This window comes from Rhinopithecus bieti, unplaced genomic scaffold (genome assembly GCF_001698545.2).
Source record: "Rhinopithecus bieti isolate Rb0 unplaced genomic scaffold, ASM169854v2 scaffold_23881, whole genome shotgun sequence".
Lineage (NCBI taxonomy): Eukaryota > Metazoa > Chordata > Mammalia > Primates > Cercopithecidae > Rhinopithecus > Rhinopithecus bieti.
In genome coordinates this window covers 1,216,171-1,229,056 of record NW_016811421.1, presented here as the reverse complement: position 1 = coordinate 1,229,056, position 12,886 = coordinate 1,216,171, and the positions used below count along the sequence as shown (strand labels likewise).

The 12,886-nt window shown below is 37.6% G+C and overlaps 1 protein-coding gene across 3 annotated transcripts in view; it reads right to left on the bottom strand.

Moving 5' to 3' along the window:
• COL28A1 (collagen type XXVIII alpha 1 chain) overlaps positions 1 to 12,886 on the bottom strand; it is a 186,714-nt gene that overhangs the window by 144,211 nt on the left and 29,617 nt on the right. For all 3 annotated transcript variants that reach the window (XR_001889567.1, XR_001889566.1, XM_017893897.1), the window contains exon 11: positions 12,673 to 12,726. Coding sequence is in view for 1 of the 3 variants with exons in the window: in XM_017893897.1 (XP_017749386.1) it covers positions 12,673 to 12,726 (54 nt within the window). In the remaining 2 variants the exon portion in view is untranslated. The remainder of the gene's footprint in view (positions 1 to 12,672; positions 12,727 to 12,886) is intronic.

Genomic DNA, 12,886 nt, shown 5'->3' with positions numbered 1-12,886 from the left:
TATATATAATACCATTAAAAATACGATAATAACATCTACCCACTGTTGAATTTGGCTGACTAAAAAAAAATATAATAATAACAATACAAGGCCCTAAATTCACTTATTCTATTCATTTTTTATCCCTTCTATATGTAGCATTGGTTCTGTAATGGGTCAGAAGGCATCTAAATTATATATTTGGTAGAGAATTTGAGGATTTTTTGAGTAGTGGAAGTTCTTCCTTACTTGGCACTTATCTGATGTTTGATCAGAAACAAACCAAGAGCCCAGGTTGGTGACAAGAAATTTGTTTGGTCATTACCTTGAAATGTATGGACCAGGAGAATCAAGAGTAGAAGCAGCTCTCTTACCTTAAGCCCATGAAATCCCCTGAGCCTTCGTCAAGTACCAAGAGCAGCTGAGCAATATCTTAATATTGCTTTGCAAGGGAGTTACAGGGATCTGAAGACTACAGAGGGATTGCTCTCCCTTACCTGAACACAGCCCCTTAGCAATGTAGCTTCACATTTCACTTGCTTAGATTTATTTCTCAGGAGCCTGGTATTGCAAGATAGGATCCACAAAACAGTATTGGTCTACAGCTCATGTTTATTCCCTTCCCATTTCCCCTTTTTCTTTCCTACAGAGAATCTTGAGGTAGTAAAGAAAGTGGTCCTGACTCTAAAATATGCTGTCTGGGTAAAAACAAAACAGGGAGGGAAGAGTAAGCACTCTAGTCAGAATGATTTCTGGGAATTTGCCAAGATGGCATAGCCCTGCTAAGACGGCAGGCATAATTCCTTTCCTGTTAATATTCCTACCCCAGCCCTTAGCAACACACACACACACACACACACACACACACACACACACAAAGAGAGAGAGATTGCATGCCCAAAAGATTGCATGTCCACAGTACTACTAATTATTTCTCTACTGTACTTTCATTTGTCATCAGAGACATTTACCAACAGGCAAGTATAACAAAGAGGTCTGGGTTAAAATGGGTAGCCCCAGAAAGAATCTGTTTCTCATTACCTCCATGTCAGTGTGAATGTGTGTGAATGTGAGTGTGAGCGTGTGTGGAGGCAGCAAAAAGTTTAGGTAAACCGCCTTGATCCTTCTCAGAAATCAAGAATACCCATGCTATGGGCTTCAAGAGGACAGGAAGCCAATGTTTAATAAAACCTACTATTTATCAGCACTGCCCAGACATATTATATACATGATCTCATTTAATCTTCTAACAATCATAGGAAATAGGTTTTGGGTTTCGGGTTTTTTTTCAAACTCCTGGCCTCAAGTGATTCTTCTGCCTTGGCCTCCCAAAATGCTGGGATTACAGGTGTAAGCCAGCACACCTGGCTCTTCATGCATGGAGTCACAGGGCAAAAAACCATGGCTTTGAATCATTTGGTCTTGTAGAACCTTAGTTCTATCATTTACTAACAATTTGAGCTTTTGCAAGATCTCCATATGCAAAATGAGGATAATTATATCTGCCTTGTAGCATTGTTGAGAGGATTCAAGATATTGTCTGCAAAACATCTAAGTCATAACCAGTCACACAACACCTGTTTAATATGTAGAGATTTAATTGTTATTCACCAGACCCTTTTTGAGCACCAAACTAATAATAGGTAAATAACAATTTATGTCTATAATTGAATATCAGGTTACCTAATTACAGACATAAATCAGATTGCACCTGCACTTTGCAGAAGCTTACAATCTGTCTGGAGAGACAAATGAATATAAAATAAAATACAAGCATGTGAATTAGCATAATAAAGATATTAACAGAATACATAAGACTCTGAGGCGGAAATGTTTAATTCTACCTCAAGGAATTGGGAAAGTTTCATATAGTAGAGGAAATGTTTGATCCAAACAAAGAAGGAGGAATCATAGCTAATCTGATGGAAAAGAAAAGAAACAAAAGTTACAGAAGATGAAAGAGTATGAGGCATAAAATGATGTTAAATGTTCTAGGGACAGTCAGCAGCCCTGTGAGCCTAACAGGCCGGAAACAAGGTGACACTAGGACCACTGTCTGGAGTAGCATGGTCCAATGCAAGTAGACAGTGAGCCACATTTGTAATTTTAAAATCTCTACTAGCCACATTAAGAAATAATAAAGGTAAATTATAATTAATAAATTTTACTTAATAAATAGAAAATATTATCATTTTGACATGTAATCAATACTTTTTAAAGTATCAATTATTTTGATGCTAAGTCTTTGAAATCTGATGTGTATCTTATACTTACAGCACATCTCAGTTTGGACTAGCCACATTTCAAGTGCACAGTAGGCACATGTGGCTACCTTATTGGGCAGTGCGGTTTAGAGTGATTAACGAGGTTGAAGGCTCAGGTCAGAACCATGATCAGAACTAACATTTAAGTCAGGTGGGAGTGGAAGAATACAAAGATGTCTTGTGTGGAGTTGGGGAAAAAGAGAATTTCAAAAAGAGACTCATTATTTCCAAAGATAAATTGTCATCTTTCACTCCCCAATATAGTCATCTTCCAGTGTTCTCCACCTCAGGGAAGGGCACCAGAATCCCTCCTGTGTCAAACGGGAACCTGGGGGTCATTCGTGATACCTCCCACTCCCTCTGCCACCATATGCAATGCATCCCAACACCTATCAGTATGCCTCCTAAATCTCTCTCTAATCCATCCATTTCAGTCCTCTACCACGCCTCTCCAGTCTACAGCAAACTGATAATACCTCTTGTTCAGAGTACAACAAAGTCCTTAGTACTCTACTCGCACCCACTCTAGCATGCTCCAATTTATTCCCTCCATTGCTGCAGAGCAATTTTTAAATTTTAATTTTAATCTGAGTAAAACCTTCTGAGGCCTTTCCCTAAGACAGGGCTCCTTACAAGGCCCTGCCTCTCCATTCCATCTGTCATCAGTCACCTCTTCGCTCCCCACCCCAGCAACGTTGGTTTTGTTGAATTCCTTGTACTTGCCTTGCTCCTCCTGCCACAGGATCTTTGCACAGTCTATTCTGTCTGTCTGGGATGCTCTTACCTCTCTCTTTCATAGTGATTCTTACCCTTCAGATCTTATGTTAAGCAGCATGGCTTCAAGAAGGGTTTTTCTGATAAGAGGAAATCGCTATTTTAGTATTGATAGCACCGTTTTTTTTTTTTTTTTTTTCTGAGCATTCGTTACAGTTGCAACTTTGCATTTAATGTTCTCTATCTCCTCCCCACTAGACTGTGGGGATGATACATATGATTTTGTTCAGCTTTGCATTCTCAATATTTACCTCATTACTATCATTCACTCAATCATTTATGCAGCAAACATTTACTGAGCATTGACTAGGGAGCAGGGGCTCTGCTAGCTGCGGGAGGTGAACAAAACTGGAAACCTGTTCGAGGTTGAGGGAGCTGTGGGTGTAGAATGCTCCTCTGGAGTTCCCTGTGGTTTGCTTAGGTTTTCAACTAGAAGCAACTGTATGTAAATCACATAATGATATCAAGTACCTATTACACAATTTCTCCTACCAATTCACCCAGACACAATTAATCTTTTTTTTTTTTTTTAGCTGAAAGAGTAATGAAACCACAATGAAGAGGAAAATTCAGCTAAGAAAACCAAATAATACTCCCTATCCCTGGCACTGATTCTAACCAAAAGCAAATCCTTCATTTCTCTAAGATAATACATAAAAAATGGTTATCCAAGACTGAATTGAGGACAGAACTTTACCCTTTCTTTGATAATACAATTATGAACAATTTTATCATATTTTCTTAACATTACAAAGATGTTTTAGCAACTTTTAAAAATCATTTCCCAGATATGTATGGCACCAACTTTAATATTTTAAGTTTTATTGCATATATCTAATGCTTTCCAAATGGAAGAAAATGATAGATGAGCATTTTGTAGGTGCAGAATGGTTCAAGTATGGTCAGGATACATTCTCAGCTGAAACTCAGTGAAGTGATGACTGTATACAGAGACTTGGAAGAAAGGTCAAGAAAGCCTCCTTTTGGAAAGAGAAGGAAGGAAGGAAGGAAGGAAGGAAGGAAGGAAGGAAGGAAGGAAGGAAGGAACGGGCGAATATTTATCAAGTACTTGTTAAATCAAGCTCCATTTTTAGCACCAAGTTTCTCATTTCAGAGAAAGTGTTGTGTTATAAAAGGCTGGTTTTTAGAAAATTTATCAGAATAAACTTGGTGTACATTAGTATAAAGACAGTTGTCAAAAAACTTAACTACTTAATTAAAATGACCAACACATATGGCACTTACTATGCAACAAGTGCTGCTCTATGTGACTCACATGTATTAACTCATTTAATCCTCACCACACCTCTAAGAAGTAGCTACTATTATTAACTTACCCCATGGATGTGAAGACTGAGTCATAGGGAGGTAAAGTAACTTGCCCAAATCAAACAGCCAATAAAATATACGACTGGGTTTGAAACCCAGCGGTTTGACGTTAGAGCCAGTACTCTCGACCACTATGCCAAACTGCCTCTTGAAACTTTTCAGTTTTCTTTTAAAGTATTTGAAAAATTGTATGACTGCAGACTAAATTCATATCTTTATTACAGGATGAAAAATATGAGCGTCATATAATTACAACCTACTCATAACTGAAAATCCATCATATGAAGACAAAGCATCTCTAAAATAAAACATAAGCCAAGAGGAAATACAATTTATCCAAGCTGATGCACATGCTATTTCAGGTACATAAAGTCGACCTGGTTGTTACTTAATGTTAAAAGTAATGAAATTATAACTGGCAATACTGTGATCACACAAGGTAAATCTACATACAAACCAATAAGTGAATTGTACTGAGTTTGGAACAACTATTATGTCAAATCTCCAACTAAAATCTTTTTTGAATACCAGCTACTTAGGTAAGAGAAAAAGTCCAGTCCACATACTCTACCTACTTGTGCTTTCTAAAGCGGAAAAAACTCCATAATAACAATGAATTGGTGAAGAATATAATAAAAATTATATTGAACCACATTTTAGTAACTCTTAACTCATCTTCTAGAATGCTATTGGGTTTAACCACATGAAATTGATAATATTTAATCGTGTTTGGCCTACAAACATGGCAATTCATGTGTTTCAACTAATAGGAAAGTCATACTCCATTATATTTAACAAAACCTAAGAAAATGCAAGTCATTTTCCCTAAAAGGAAGGACTTAGGAGAGGTCCTTTCCCTAAAAGCAGCCCATTAGGAGAGCTTTTGAGAATCACAGCTCTAGAAGACACTGTTTAGAATCCTCCAGCACAAAATGAGTTGCTGGTAAAAATTCAGGGTGGACATGCTCCATTAACCTAAAAACAAGGCCATTGATTTATGAGAGCAGATGAGTGCATATGACAGTGTGATAATGTTTCTTAAAAACTCACCCTTGGAGACTGGGAGGAGGAAAACATGGGGAGTTATTGGTTAATGGGTACAGAGTTTATGTTGAGACAATGAAAAAGTTTTGGGTATAGATAGTGGTGATGGTTATATAACATTGTGAATGTATTTAATACCACTGAATCGCATACTTACAAATGGTTCAAATAATAAATATTATGTTATTATATATTTTACCACAATAAAAACACCCTTGGAATACAATTAATTTTCTCTGTTACAAACTTGCTATTGCAACTTACTTGAAATAAATAAGGACATTGATGTAATTACAAAGAAAACATTCTGACATCCCTCTGAAGACACTGCAGTGGCTGATCCTGTTCCACATTAGTGCCCCCCTTTGACTATGCATGCAGGTTAGACTCAGCCACTTTGTGGGAAGTGTTGGCAGCATTTTCAGTTCCTTGGTCCATCAAAGCTTTTACCTGACACACACACACACATACACACACACACACACACACACACACACACACAGAGTATATATACCCCATCTGCTGAGAACCACATGCATCAGCAATTTGGGAATAGAAATCATCTACCTTGAAGCTATTGACTGACATCCCACATATTCTGGCAGCCACTTCAAGTTGTCACTATCAGTTGTCTCACATCAAACGAGTTAATAAGCTCATTTAGAGTCTTGGTGGGCAGATGTGCATGTAGGTCAAAGCCTTCTCTACAGCAAGAATTGCTGGATTACTAATGATTCCTTCCCTTTAATTAGGCCCAGAACAGAAATAGCATTTAGACTTTGACATCTCTGAAGGAAAAACATTCACATCGTTTGGCAGCTTGACTATGAGTCTTCATTTAACAGCTATTCATAATTAAAATTGTAAAGGGATTCTTCCTATATACTGAGCAGTCACAACCTTGTTCAAAGTTGTTATCCTGCCAGAAGAACCAGAAAGCAAATTATTGTTTTTGTACAACTAGAAAAGTTGACATGTTCAAGTACCCTATACTTAAAATACTTTACCTGAAGCCAAAAATGCAGTCATTCTGTTAAGAGAATTGTGAACTTAAAACAGTTTTTTGTTTGATTAATTATTCTTTACCAAGAAATATAGGTGTCTACATGTTTTCACTTGATTTACTTCACTTCAAGTGATAAATTATAAGGAATTATATCCTGTTACAAATCATGACTTTTTAAGTGGTTGAAAGCAACATCATGATATTAGGAAATAGGTTTTTGAGTTACATAAGAACTGAAATATATCTACACAAGATGCTTGTTTGAGGAGAAAGTTTAAAATTCTTTATAGTTGTTCATATTTGTGATGTTGAACTACTTCCAACCCACAACTGGAAACATTAGTTATGTTTAGTAGGTTGACCTAGCTACTAAGCTAATTTTGAGCCAAACCAAGTACTTAAATAATGACCAAAATAAGAATGTATTTTTAAAACTACTAAATCTTCATTAATGATTTCTGTTCTAATGAAAATATTGACATAGAAAATGTAAGACTCTAAGTTGTACACAAGAAACTGTAAAAAAAATAAGAAATTAAGCCCCCAAGTCTTCATGCCACTTTTAGAAGAAAGTAGAAGTAACACATTGGATTATTTAACGCACAGGAAGCTTTTGATGGGGGGTCAACACTGTCCTGTTTTTACCCAACCATGTTAGAAGAATGGTCAATATTCCTGACTGCTACATCCTTCTCTCTGGTTTTCTCCATGACTCATTGCCATCTCCTTGACCCTTCTACGGAAAGTATTCTTTCAAAGCTTCCCAATGACCTCAATATTGCCAAATTAAGTTACCACATAGGCAACTGCCCACATGACCTGTCCTAAATATGATACTGTTGACCACTCATTATATTTAAAACCTTTTATTCACTCATTCATTCAAGAAATACTTGTTGCTTCATGTAAATGTGTGTGAATGAGTGTGCAAAGCAGAATTTTTAAATCTCCCAGATAGTGGTGTTCCTGACCCATTGTTCCCAAATCTTCTGATTTAGACTTTTTAAAAATAGTGATGGACCTGCTCATATCTGTCCAGTTCTTCTGCCAATGATTCCTATCTGAAAGAAGACTACGAATGTTTAATGGTATAATACATGGAAGCTCAAAGGAGAGAAAATTGATTAGCACACTTCCAGTTCTCAGAAATACCCACACATGCATTCCTGATATAATATCTGAAGGGAAGACAGCCAGCCCTCTTGCCAAAACCCTTTTTCATAGAACACTTTAAAGAAAACAGGATGTTGTGTAGGGATGTTTAGCATGCTTACAGTTTTAAGTTCAGGGTCTGTACATCTAGCTATTGTTTACTTAATCTCCTCATTAGTATATCATTAACCTGAAAAATATATCCTTTGCTTGGGAACCTCAAAAACTCGGATGGAAACTTGACAAAGTAGGATTCAGAAAAGTAGGGTATCCAAAAACTGTGGTGTGGTGCAAACTTTAGGGTGAACTAAATGTTTCATGTACTACCCTTATCACCCTTCGTGCAATGAACTCCTCTTCAAACATGGTTGTAGTTCATTCACTAATAGTAGGTCTTTTGTCCATTTTGGATGAATGTTTGAGTCATTTACCCTGACCATATCCATTTGTTAAACTGGACCAGTCTAGTGCTATTTCTCTATGGATTTTCTTAATATCGCAGAAGCTTAAATTGAACATAAAGTAAGACAAAGTATCATAGGTAAAAGAATGCTAAGTTTCTTACACTTGACTGTACAGCAAGAAAAAACACTTAGGACAAATATCCTGCAGGAATATTATGAATGTCCTAGAGTAGAACAACGGAAGGAGTTAGGAGAAAGGAGGCAATTCATTTTTTAAGATAAATATATAATATTGCAGTATTTTTTAACTGTTTGAGGATTAGCATATGGTACTTTCCCTTTGGAAAAAAGCATCAGGGATATCTCCTTATGCCCTTTAGGCCTTGAAGCTCTAACGCTGGGATACTTCGAAATGTCACCAGCTGCTTCCTGCACATGCCACTGTGCAGTCCCTCCTCCCAAGGCACAAAGAGAGTCTTGGAAAGAGTGGATTTGCATGAGATTTGAGAAGGAAATGCCCTTCAGAAATAACCTCAGAAAGACATCAAGAAAATGGCAAAAATTACCTAATATAGGCTGGGCAAACCCAGTGTTCCACTGTGTTGATTTGTTCAAAATTAGTTTTGGTAACTTGTCCTCTGTGACTTGAAAGGCCTACCAATCATAAGCCATTCTTCCTAGTAATTAAAGGCCTTTTTCAAGGATGAGATGTGATTGCAACCTAAGCCACCATGACAGCCCCATGGAAGGCAGTGGCATTGTGTTTTTAGGGGTTCAGTCTTTCCTCAGAGCACAGTGCTCTCTCCTGAGTCACAATTTCAGTTTGGTCTCAGGGATAAGGCGTCTTGGGCACCTGTGTGATTACAATTCTAAATGATTGCAGAGACTATTGAGATGTTCCCTTTTTTTTTTTTTTTTTTGAGGCAGAGTCTCACTCTGTTGCCCAGGCTGGAGTGCAGTGGTGCGATCTCAGCTCACTGCAACCTCTGCCTCCCGGGTTCAAGCAACTCTCTGTCTCAGCCTCCCAAGTAGCTGGGATCACAGGTGCCCACTACCACGCCCAGCTAATTTTTGTACTTTCAGTAGAGACAGGGTTTCACCATCTTGGCCAGGCTGGTCTTGAGTCTTGAACTCCTGACCTCTTGATCCACCTACCTCGGCCTCCCAAAGTGCTGGGATTACAGGCGTGAGCCACCGCGCCTGGCCGAGATGTTCTTGTGAATGGCACGAGATGACCTTCATGTGTGGTAGAGGCTGAGGTGGACTCTGAGCTAAGGCTTCTTTCTGAGAAATATCTATGTTTTGTTGCTAAGGCAACAAAGTCATTCAGGGCAGACCAGGAGCTACTTTACATGTGGAAAGTATTATTGACAGAAGTAATCTGTGAAACTGGGCCAGGAGCACATTTTTTCCTGATTTAACACGTTATTTTTTTTCCTTTTGTTCTTTGGCCACCTTTTCTGAAAACCCTTTAATGAAGAAAAGTCAATCCCTAAAGCAACAGAAAGTGAGTGTAATTCAAGAGAAAGACCATTCGTAAATTCATAGACATAGGCAGGCCCTATCTAGAACCTCTCATGGAATATTTGCAAATGTAACAAGTCTAAAGGTTTCTATTTTAAGGTCTTATATGAAATATAATATTTGAAAATGCACAATTAGCATTACTGTTTTCTTTCTCCCAAGATATTCCCTTCCTTTTTCCTGCACTTTCAGATGAACATTAAAACCCGGTAGAAACGCACCTTTCAACAAACTGTTGTCCCTAGCCAGAGTTCACCAGAAGGCAAGATAGACAGAACTTTACATACTGTCAGAAAGAAATGCATTTATTTCAGGCCAAATATTCAGGAAATTCAGCAATTTTTCCTAAAGGGATAAATATAATACGGTAGCTAAGAGCAGACTTCTGGGTTTCAATCTTCAGTCTGTCCCTTACTAGCTCTGTAGCCTTGGACCCATTGCTTAAACTCTTTGTGCCTTAGTAGACTAATTTGTGCAACAGAAATAAGAATAGATCATGTCTCAAAAGGTGGTATTAGTATTAAATGAGTATTTAAAACTTTACCTATACATAATAAATATACAAAAAATAAATATTAACTACTATAGAAGTTTCAAAATAAATAACCTTCCTTGTGCCCATTAGAGAATACAGAATTACTGAATTTTAGAGGGTTTCTTTACACAAATTGCAAAAGCAGCTTCTTTTAAAATTGTCTAATAAAATGATAATGGATAAAAGTAAATGTCACTATAAAATACTATTTCCAGATTGAGGAACAAAAATAGCTTATTATGTCTTCAAAGTATAGTACCTTCTGGGAGGCAAGATGAAATCATTCCCTGAATACTGACTTTTACGACAGTATACTAATAAATGTATAAAATGAAAAAAATAGCTAATGATCAATATGACATGAATCTCCGAGAGCTAACAGATCCAAAGAGTAGTAGAAATTATATAGAAGTTAGTAATAGTGTCAGAGTAAGAAAGTCAGGACCTTAAACCAGAACTATGACTAGAGGGAAAGGGGGAAACTCATGCCCACTTCATAGACTCCCAGCAATCCCCAACATCCCCTAGAAATTGACAGCTTTTCAATTGGCAATGAACTTTGTTCACTTGGCAGTGAACTTTGTGATTAAAACTTAAGTGGCAATTTTATGTCATGTATATTTTACAAAAGAGAGGCCCTTGGGAAATTGATGAAGTGCTCAAATGCTTTTGGAAAAATGACTCCTTTTATGATTATGCTGTAAAAGTCAACCACAAAGTGCTATTATGTCAGAAAAATTATAACCAACCCCCCAAAAAACACTTGATGCATTATGAAAAATTAATGCACTGTTGAAATTAAAAGCTAAATTTTATTGAAATAATTTTTAACCCTAAGTGATAACACTATTATACATAAAGAATTGAGCCAGGTATGGTGGCTCACACTTGTAATCTCAGCACTTTGGGAGTCCAAGGCAGGAGGATCCCTTGAGGCCAGGCATTCCAGACTCAACTGGGCAACAAAGCGAGAGCCCATCACTACAAAAAAAAAATTTACGATTTAGTCAGACGCAGTGGTGTGTGCCTCTAGTCCTAGCTATTTTGGAGGCTGAGGCAGGAGAATTTCTTGAGCCCAGGAATTCAAGGTACAGTTGGTTATGATCATGCCACTGTACTCCAGCTGGGGCAACAGAGCAACACCCTATCTCTAAAAAAGAGAGAGAGAGAAGAAGAAAAGGAGGAGGAGGAGCACCTTTTTATGGACCATTCCCTACCATACCACCACAACTGCCAGCCACAACCTGCATCACCCAAAGCTACAGGCACTATTTCCAGGCCAGCACCACCTCAGTGCCCTCTACAGATGATGGGACCTCGCTGGGACTCTGCTTCAGGCAAGCCATTTGATCTCCAGGCTTTATTTCTCATTTCCAAAATGCAAATGCTAAGCCAGTATGATCTCTAACATCTCTAGTGGCTCAAACATTCTATACTTCTATCACTACTGCAAACCCCAGCTCTGATCCCTGACTTTAAGCCTCTTTTTCACAAACATGAAAATTATCATCTTAGGTAATCAAGTAATTCTAAAAATTGTGTGGTCTGTCAAAATATATTTTTTTCTTACTGTAGGATTGTACCTGTAGCCAACGCAATTTTATGAAAACTTCTGCTCATCAATATTCAACAAGGCCATTTCTTTCCCCAGAGATAATTAATCGTAGGCAAGAAGTGAAAAAGACAGTTTCCCCAGATGCAGCCTAAGCACATGCCTGCTGAGAAGCCCATTCTATTTTAATTTGCCAATTAAAAGTGGCCTGGTAAATCACACGCTGTCATTATCTCAATAAAAATACTATACTTGTCACTCTCTTTCCTCTCTCTCAAGTAGCCCAACTGCTCCCTACACCTCAGTTTCATATCATCCTTAAAAAGCTGGCTTTCTTTAGGGTCAGCTGAGGATGGCATCTTCTGCTTTTATTACTGCCACAAATTCCATACCACTCAAATCACTAAGTCGACACCATATACTGGATATTTACTATGTCCGTGAAATTTACTAAACATTGAGAAGAGTTAAAAAGGAACTAAAAAGGCTTGTTTTAGCAAATTAATGGTCACTCTCATTGGAAAATAGAGCCTTATAACTAGGCTTTTAAAGATCCCTCCCATCTGCATCTTTTTGTTCTGCATGGCTTGTATTCAACCCCTCCCTATTCTGTCTTGGCTGGTTTTCTGTGGACTGATATTACAAGCATGGTGCTGATGGTTGAGAATTCCCTGTAATTAAAAAAGGCTTGATTTCTGTTGGTATAACAATTGTAAATTTCCTTCCCCTATAAACTGTATATTGAGGTGGCATTACATTTGAGAAATAGAATAGTTTGAATTGTGTCACTTGTTATTGCTTTTTGGTTTCCAATGAACCATAAAATAATAAAAGTCAGGAGTAAGAAGGAAACACAGCAAAGATTCTAGATAATGGCTTATAGTTAATAATGCCTCCCTTTGAATAATATAATAATAAATGATAAAGGTATGCTGCCAACTTCCTGAACGCACTTGGACTTGATGCTCTGTATACATCTGCAGATTATTATGCATTTCCAAAGGTACTTCCTCAAAGAATCCATTGACTTTTACCTAATAAAACATACATCACCATAGTGCACTAGGGGAAACACACTCTGCCTGTCTTTAATCAAAGGGTAAGATTACCTTATTGCCTTGAAACCCCTTTGGGCCTGGGTCTCCTGGAGGTCCACTAATTCCCTGCTCCAGGATGAAAACCAAGAATTAGTTCTGTGTACAAAAGGCCAGCAGGAATGAATCATTCTTTAGGGTCCCTAGAGATCCTGGCGTTAGAAGTTAGACTGTGTAACTCAGAGCTTAATTGAAATCACATTCAATTGAGAAGTAGGATGAGATAAAA